This window comes from Populus trichocarpa, chromosome 9 (assembly GCF_000002775.5).
Source record: "Populus trichocarpa isolate Nisqually-1 chromosome 9, P.trichocarpa_v4.1, whole genome shotgun sequence".
NCBI lineage: Eukaryota > Viridiplantae > Streptophyta > Magnoliopsida > Malpighiales > Salicaceae > Populus > Populus trichocarpa.
Window position 1 is genome coordinate 3,056,504 of NC_037293.2, and position 9,211 is coordinate 3,065,714.

The 9,211-nt window shown below is 32.9% G+C and overlaps 1 protein-coding gene across 5 annotated transcripts; it reads right to left on the reverse strand.

Annotated features, from left to right (window-relative positions):
- Positions 1 to 1,975: 1,975 nt before the first annotated feature.
- LOC7489320 (DNAJ protein JJJ1 homolog) lies at positions 1,976 to 6,760 on the reverse strand. Of its 5 annotated transcripts, none has more exons than XR_008060101.1 (4): positions 5,004 to 6,758; positions 4,602 to 4,660; positions 4,272 to 4,482; positions 1,976 to 2,462 (listed from the first exon to the last, which is right to left on the reverse strand). XR_008060101.1 is itself a non-coding variant. In XM_052455779.1 (3 exons), the coding sequence occupies exons 1-3, from the start codon at positions 6,669 to 6,671 to the stop codon at positions 4,425 to 4,427; spliced, it is 1,785 nt and encodes a 594-aa protein (XP_052311739.1). In that variant the 5' UTR covers positions 6,672 to 6,758; the 3' UTR covers positions 3,997 to 4,424. The 5 variants fall into 5 exon arrangements, 1 of the variants encoding a protein (XP_052311739.1); XR_008060103.1 differs by lacking the exon at positions 1,976 to 2,462 and adding an exon at positions 2,486 to 2,863; XR_008060102.1 differs by lacking the exon at positions 1,976 to 2,462 and adding an exon at positions 3,403 to 3,701.
- Between the last annotated feature and the right edge of the window lie 2,451 nt (positions 6,761 to 9,211).

A 9,211-nucleotide genomic window follows, 5' to 3' on the forward strand; every position in this document is an offset into this window, starting at 1 on the left:
CAAAAAAAATTAACCGAGCAAACCCAAATTAATTTTATGAATCCATGATGTGAGATAAACCTAAAAAAAAAGAATGAAAAAAATAAAAAAGCTTAACATCTGGTAGTCTAAAGTCAAAGAATAAAAAAAAAAAAACCGAAGTTAAATCAGGCTAATCTTTAAAATCAGCAAATTTGATCACGAGACCAAGGTGGCCATATAGAAGACCAAAAAAGAATATTGAACAAAATTTTTAACCAAAAATTAAAAAGAAAATAAATAATAATCAAAACATCGAGAATCAAATCTAATATAAAAACTAATGAAAGAAAATAATGAGGGACTTAATTGAAAATTAAAATAAAAAAGGATAAAAAAAACAATTAAAAGAATGATAAACAAAATTGGATAAAAAATAAAATAAAATACCAAGGGATAAAATTGAAAGAAAAAACAAACGAAAAAAAGGATAAAAAATTAGCAATTAAAAAAATAAGAACTAAATCTGGAAAAAAAAATTGAGGGAAAAAATTGAAAGGAAAAAAACCAATAAAAGAATAAAAAAACAAAAATCAAGAGAATGAGTATCATATTTGAGATAAAAACAAATAATGAAACTAAAAAAAAACAATCTAAAAAAAAAGATCAATCAAAAGAAAGAGAATCATAATTGAGTATTTTCTCCATTATTTTTTTTTATCAAAATAATACAATTTTTAATTTTTAGCTGAATAAAAAATCAAGCGATTAACTAGGAGAAAATCATGTTCAACACCCGTTGATTTTTTTTTGCTATTTTATAATCAAAATAATATCATTTTTACTTCCTATACAGTAAAAAATTTGATTAAACCTGGTAACCCTGATTATTCGACTCAACTCATGACCCGGGACATGACAAGGATCAACTCTTGGGACGAGTTTTAAAAGTATGATAAAAAAAAAACACCAAATATGATATGAAAATTCAATGAAATTAAATAATAAGAGATGAAATTGCCACAAAACAATTAATCAAGAAGAAAGCTCAAAATAAAAGGAATTGCAATCATAAGAATGATGATCAAATTCAACAAAAAAAAATTTAAATCAAATTATTATGGATTAAATCAAAAAATAAAATCTAATCATAAAAAGATTAAAAGAAAAATAAATAGAAATAAAAAAAATAAGGATCAAATTTGATAAAAAAAACATAAAAAAATTAAATGTCAAATGATGAAATTAAAAAATAAATAAATCAAATTCGATACAATTAAAAAATTAAAGATCACTTTGCAATTTTGCAAAGTCAGCACACCTTTTAAGGTGAAGGAGAAACAAAAGAAAAGAAATGAGAAAATTATTGCCGGAGCTCTTTCATGCTATGAATGTTAACTTGCACCACCCCACCATGTAGAGACTAGAGAGTGGTGCGTTGCTTTGAACACTGCCCTGAAAGGTTACCAACAACCATCAGGAGGGGTCATACGCATCGCCCAAAGAGAGCGAGCGCCTCACACTTACGAGCGCATGTTCTGCACGCACCATTTATTTATTTTTTAATTATAAAAAGACTAGAACACTATTGATTCTATAAGATAATTGCAAGAAAACTGATGTTAAAAAACTGAAAGAAGGGCAAAGAAAAGTTGTTCCTAAAAGCTACGGGGTAATTACACTTGTAAAAAAAATATAAAAAATCAAAAACACCCTACACACATTAGCTGTTTTTTTTTCAAGAGCATGAGAATAATTATACTGTGTAATAAATATGAAAATAATATTTTTTTGGTCATTGAATGACTCATTAGTCGGTTTTACGGTTGATTGCATGGTGATGAGTTCTAGTTTTATTTGTAATATGGCAAATGCCTTAACTCTTTTCCATTTTTCTGTGCACTTAATTATTTTTAATCTCTAGATTTTCTATCAGTCCTTGTGTCGGTTAAAAGGGCTTACTTTCCACTAAAAGCAGCCATAATGCAACCAGTGACCCTAAATTATCACTCAACACTACTCCTAAAGCATCCTCTTCTTTTCTTTAACAACTGCGATAACCCTAAGAACAAAAACAACAAGAAAATTTCACACAACAGACAGTGCCAAACTGCCAATTTCTTTTTTTTTTTTTAAAAAAAAAAAAAAAACCAAAAAGCCATGACCGACCTAACATTAGCAAGCGTCGAACATTTCATTCAACCGACTAACTAATTGGCTTTAAATTTAACTAAACAGCTCTCTCAAGATCCTGAACCTTTTTTCTCTCTCTCGTTTCTTGTTTCCCAAGCATCATAGATTCACTCTATTCTCTGTCACGGAGGATCTGAAAAAACCTCTAGCTTGCTGATGTAGGAACAAATCAGTGACCACTTCAACGCTCAAGGTAATCTCGTCTGGAGTTCAACAACTTTTCATCTACCTACAAAAGTTATCACGGCTGAGGAATAGGGCCCTTGTCAGAACACGATTTGACTTCCCGAATCACCTAGCCATATTAGAAGCTGTGCGGAGAAGACAAAAGAAAAATCAAGAATAGATTTCACATTCTTCACACATTGACTGAATATAGTTTGTGTACAGACATTTACACGACAACATATATGAATATTTATCCTTTCCCTGTATTCTGATGAATATTCAATTCAAGAGAGACCTCTTTTTCGCTGATAATGAAAGGTCATAAAAGATTACAAAGCTAGCAACACAAAAATTCAGTTATCATAGTTTTCAAGTCACGCCTCAAGAATGTCCTCTCCACTATGAACCCGTTAAGGAACCAAGTGCAACCCGCTTTTCCTTAATGTTTTTCATTTGGGAAAGCAGGTTCCACTTGGTAACCTGGTTCGAGAAGCAGGTAGCACCGCTGATGCAACCTCAAATTCAAACATGGTTCATGGATTTCCTATAGAACAACATAGATCATAGTTCACATAAATAGGGAAATAAAATACAAGTATAGACTTCGCAAATTTGTGCTTCAGATAACGACTCAATAAATCCATGTTATAGAAAATTCCTTCATTTGTTAAAAGATCTTATATCAACCCAACCGCTGTCTTACCTCCCCTCTACGAAAGGCTGCATGGATCCTACTTTGTCACTCAGTACTCTATCAAGGGTCATACTTTCAATTAAATCCTTTAGTCTTGTACTTTCTTTTCAAGTAGTAGGAGTTGGCAGGCATAGAAAGTTAAAGAAGTAAAACATACTTCCTTCCCCAAACTACACTATACCTAGCAAGGGTAGACATATTGCTCGTCCTAACCTACATAACAAATGTCCATCTCGGAACTGCAATAGCAATTGGCCACCCTGCCCTTGTGTTGTTTAGATGTTTCAACAGTCATATACTATGCATTAAGTAAAAGTCTCTATGATGGTATCACATTGTTAGACCCATCTGGAAGTTCAGCTTTTTCTAGCAAACTTCTTCCCTTTCAATTAAGAAAGAATTCTCCGTGAATAATTGCAATAATGAAAATAACTTTATACAACATCCATATGCATGCTCAATTATCTTTGAAAGTATCAGTTACCAAACAGAAAACAAAAGAAAAGAGAAAGAGAAGAGAAGGGGCTATCAAAGACATAAAATATTAAAAAAATGTGAGTTACAAAATCATTATAAAATATTCAGAACATAATTAAGGAGTCATGCTGCCGAAATTATCAATCCATTGTGCTGTTTTACAAAGAGTTGGTCTGTGCTAACATCCTCAATTGAACCCGGATGAGAAGCTCTGGGAACATACAAACAAAGTATTCAAGCACACAAGCAGACAACACAACTGAGTATTCAAGCAGAGAAACAGATTTAGATCTCTGCCCAAGTTTTAACAGTAAGCACAATAAAGTGTTTAAGTGGATCAGCAAGGTCATTCTAATATGCAGTTTCCAGCATCTGTTGTGTTGTTTTAATAAGAGCCAGGCTGCTTTTTTTAAACTAGACTAACTGAACCAAGAAAAAAGCTCATGGGACCATGCAAAAAGGAGTTACAATACAGAAACAAAAAGCACAATAAAGTCTGTGGAAAGTTAGCAGAAGTAATGAAGTCAAATTATTATTATTATCTTCTGTATGAAAACAGAAGCTTAATAAATAAATAAAATAGGAAAATTCCAGGCAATCTAATTATAAACAGATTCAAACAGTTTGCAGTTCCAAAACCCTTCAAATAATTACACTAACCAAGGGACTATCAAGACACAGGAAAAAAATTTAAAGACAAACTGTTACATGTATACAATGTCCCCTCCCATGTACCATGATTGGCAAGAAAGAAAACTTGATGAGGAAGGGCAATTAATACCTGGAACCGATGAGGTCTATATCTTGCTCTTGAACAGAAAACAATGAAAAGCTGCTGCATAAACCTCTTACAAGTCTGCTTGCACTTATACTTCCAAAAAATCTCTTTAATTATGGTATGTAGCAATAAATTACAGGTGCTAGAAAACTTTCCTCAGTGGGATTTCAGTGTACCATGACCAGTATCACTCAAATGCTTATGCAATTTATTCCTGCCAAGAAAAGGGATACAGTAAGAATTTCTCTGTAAAATGGGGGAGGGTAAAACGGAGAACAAATAAACCAGAGAACTAAAAAATAAAGTAGCAGATGAGAAATGAGTCATGCAGACCTTGATTCAAATTCCACTCCACATGTATCACACACATTACCAGAATCCTTAGAAATTGCCTGGGTTAGAATACAGCTGAGATAATTAGACAACCCAAAACCATAGCTAATAGAATAATTCGCAAGTACAGCATCTGAAACTAAGAAATTCTGTGCTTATTAAGGAATAAAACCACTAACATCACCAGCAAGTATCTCAATAAATGTACGTCAACAACTATAGTTTTGGCAAGATGATAAAACAATACTTATGGCACTAGTTCATAATTCCACATATTAGCATAACTACTAGTGATAATTAGGGGTTATTAAAAGTTGTTTTGAAACAAGTTTATTAAGAACTACAATCAAAACACCTGAAAGAAAATAATGAATGAGCAAACATACAAAATTAACTCCCTACCTTTCCTTTCTTGCCTTTAGACAAGTTCTTTGATTTCACATTTGCTTCCTTCTTTGCAGCCCCTTTCTTCTTGGTAGATTGGTTTGAGCTCTTGCCAGTTTTCCCTAAATGATCATCAATTTTACCATCATTCTCATCCTCCACAAAAGAATTAGAAGCAGGCTCCTTGTTTTGCTCATCATCACACCCATTAGTTTCTTCATTGGCACTCTTGCTTTCATCAATGTCGCTTGTAACACCTTCACCACCATTGTTCCAACCCCTCATTTTCTTGCCTCTTCTCCTAGTCTTCCGGTTATTATATTCCATAACCTCAACCTCCTCTTTCACATCCTCAACTTCCTGTGGAAACTCCTCATTCGTATGCCCTGAACCCCTACTTTTCCTACTTCTGTGCCCCGACACCATTGCTTCAAGTACGCTCATTTCCTCCCCCTCCTCATCCTCTACATTCCCATTCTTCTCGTCAATCCCATCCATGTCATCAGCATCAAAAAACCCATCTTCTTTATCACTTGAATACAGAACCTCAGCCCCATTCCCTTCCCGCTGTATTTTAAAATCCTCTTTAAACCTCTCCTCTATTTCCTCCACGTCCTCATTCTTCTCCAGCTCATCCTCCTCGATATCTTCCCTCTCGTCATCTTCATCCTGAAACGAGTCCCTCAACTCAGCAACCTTCTCCTTATGCTTCTTTGACTGTTCATGATTCTTCCATTGCTTCTCACTCTTAAACTTCTTCCCACACACGACACAATACAACTCCTTCCCTCCATTCCCCTTCTTCCCCTTATCCTCCTCTTCCTCAAAACCCTCCATTCCATCCACCTCCTCTTCATTCACCCTCGCCCACTCCGGTTCCTCATACGCTCTCAACCTCTCCATCTTCTCCCTCTCCAACTTCTTCTTCCTCTCCTTCTCCTCCTCCTTCTTCCTCTCCATCTCAGCATTCTTTTTAACAACCATATCAATCACCCTCTTATCCCTCTTCTTAACAAACTCCCCCAACCCCCTCACAGTCTCATTATACTCCCGTCTCGCCTTCTTCCTCAACTTCTTATTTTCCTCCTCCATAACCCTCCTCGATTTCCTATTCGGCCCCGCCATCACATCATACTGATCAACCCAACAAAAATCCATAACAGTGCTAAACCCCAACCAATAATTATAAAAAGCCGAAACCTGCGCATAATCACTCTGCAAACTCCCCATCAACGGAGCCTCCCTAACACTATCCAATCCTAACCCTAATTTCCTACAAAAATTAACCTCATTCGCATAAATCTTATCAAAAACATCAGAATAAACCTTATAAAAACCTCTTCCAGAATCAGTATAACCCGAGTAAACAGTGTTGGAGAAGAAAGAGAACAAATTAGGAATGACTGAGTCAGGGACCGAGTTACCAGAATTGGGATCGGAGAAGAGGATTTGAGAACGGTGAGAATCGTACCAAGCTCGTTCTTTGGGGTCGGAGAGGACCTCGTAAGCCTGAACAAGCTCTTGAAATTGAGCAGTAGCTTCGGCTTGGCTTAAGCCAGATTGGAGAAGCTTGTCAGGATGGCGCCGGAGAGCAAGCTTTTTAAAAGCCGAACGGACTTCTTCAGGCGACGAGTCGCGTGATAGACCAAGCACCTCGTAATGGCATCGCAGCTGATTTGATGCCATTGATATTTCTTTTATTTAGTGTATTGTTAGGGTTTAGGGAGGGAGGGAGGGAGGGGGAAGAGAAGCAAGACAGGTCGGCTATGAATGAGAGAAAATTCTACGTTTTTTTATCAGAAAGTTCAGCTTTCCCCCATATAAATACTAACTATTTAACGCGGGTTGTATAAAGGCTATTTAGATGCTTTTTTATATTAAAATTTTTTAAAATTTAAATAAATAAATATATGGAAACATTTAATTACATAATAATCTATATAAATAAAAATATTTATTAATAATAACTAAAAAAATAAAAAAAAAATTAAAAGATGAATGTAAATTAAGATATTCAATCATATAAAATGATATATTAACTATATTATATTTGTTGAACTTATTTATTTAAATCAATAAAAAATAATAAAAATATAAATATAAATATAAATGAAACTGATTGAAAAAAATCACACCCTAAAACAAATATCACTCAAGGTCAAACATATCAAAAATAATATTTAAAAATAAATATTTTTTATTTTAAATAATAAAATTCATTTGTATAAAAAAAATTATAGATAAATTAGAATAATATCTCCAAAAATCAAGTACAAACAAAACAATTTTTTTAAAAAAAAACTTATATTAAAAAAAAAGCATGCAAAACCTGTGACATAGATCTTGAGATCGGGATAAACCTATAATTTTTTTTTGAAGATAATCATAAAATCAATATTTATTAAAAAGAAACTAATGTCGAACGATAAGATCGTAAAAGATAATGAGAAAAAAAAAGTCGGATGACATTAACTTTTTAAACTTGAGCCCAAGTCATTAGATCGTAATAAGTACACGCTAGCAGCTTTCTTGAATAAAAATTTAAAAATTCAACGTAAAAATATCAAAACACTCCAATGACCTTGAGATTATATAAAAGACTCGTGTAAAAAAGACAAAATCACACCTTAATACATACCTTATTATTTTTGTTTTTTTTAAGGTTAAATATGTAACTGTATACAAAGAAGGAGAAAAAACCATTGGTCAACAACTTTATATATATATATATTTTTTATCTCAGTGGTAAAGAAGCATTTTTACAAATTAAAAGTTTATAAAAATATGAAAAAACTCTTGGTCAACCATTTTAAATTTTGTTGACTTTAAGGTAAAGACATATGTGTACTGTATAAAAAATCTAGAAAAGACTAGCATACCCCCAACAATCTTTTAATGACCAATGAGCAAGTGGAAAGGACCAAATCACCCTAATATGATTCAAATAAAGTCAGATTTGGATATTGATGTAAAATTTTCTATTGTCCAATTTTACGTCATCGAGCATAACTTTCAACGCAACCATTGAATTGAGTTGATATTTTTACAGAAGTTTATAGATATGCTATTATACATTACATTAAGATTTCAAGTCAATTGGAGTTCAAAAGGAGATTATTTCATAGGGTCAAATTTAACTGACAAAACTTATCAAATTTGTATGTCTGAACTTTCGTCTTCTATTTGGACTAGATCTAAAGAAGTAATTATACTAAGATTATAATTGTGTTGGAAAGTAGATATTCATAACTTTTCCAGTGATATATGGTAGGCATATTAATTCATCCGGACAAGAGATAATAACGTGTTTGAAATGGGGACTGAAATCTGTCACGAATGTGTGAAAATTAGAGAAACATTGTTTCCTTGTGTATTATGGATTCTAGTAAATACAAATATTCCTTAATTCTCTTGGAAGTATAAGTAGAAGCTATCGATTTATCTATTCTACACGGATTCTATGTTAAACAATAAAACATTTATGACAACAATTATTATCAATCGTTTGTAAGGATTTCATATCCATTATTGAATGTATATTGTGGCAAGGAGGCTTGCGATTCTTTTGTTGTTATTTTTTTTATAGGACTTTTTTATTCAAAAGGAAGATAATAAAAGGTTATTTAAAGAAGTCCGTGCTTGAAGAGGAAACAAAGTGGCAACAACTTCTCCTCCAAAATAAGAAAGTAAGAGGTGACAAGTTTTTCTTGTTTTCAATGACAATAATGGTAGCAATAAGGATTTATATAAAGCTTTGTTTCAGATTTATTTTGTTTTATTTTCTTCTTCTCTAACAACAATAAAAATAATTTATTCTCATAAGTTTTATTTTTGTTATAACTTCTATTTGGGCCATCTAATGGGGCTAACAACCTTGTCATTGTTTCTAATGGGCTTAATTCATACTTAGGCTTGGGTTAGATTAATTAGTTAAGGCCAAAGGTTTGTTTGAGTTTAATTAATAAGTAGTTCTCAACTGCGGCCTAAAGCTTGTTTGGGTCCATATATTTAGGTTTATCAGTAAAGACTTGTTTGGGTTTAATTAATAAGTAGTTCTCAAATGCGGTCTAAGACTTGTTTGGATCCATATATTTAGGTTTATTAGTATCGGCCTAAGGCTTGTTTGGGTCCATATATTTGGGTTTATTAGTATAGGTTTTGGGTTAGCTTTGTAAGTGGGTCAATTTAGTCCATAAGAATAGATCCATTAGAGTTTTTATTTTCAA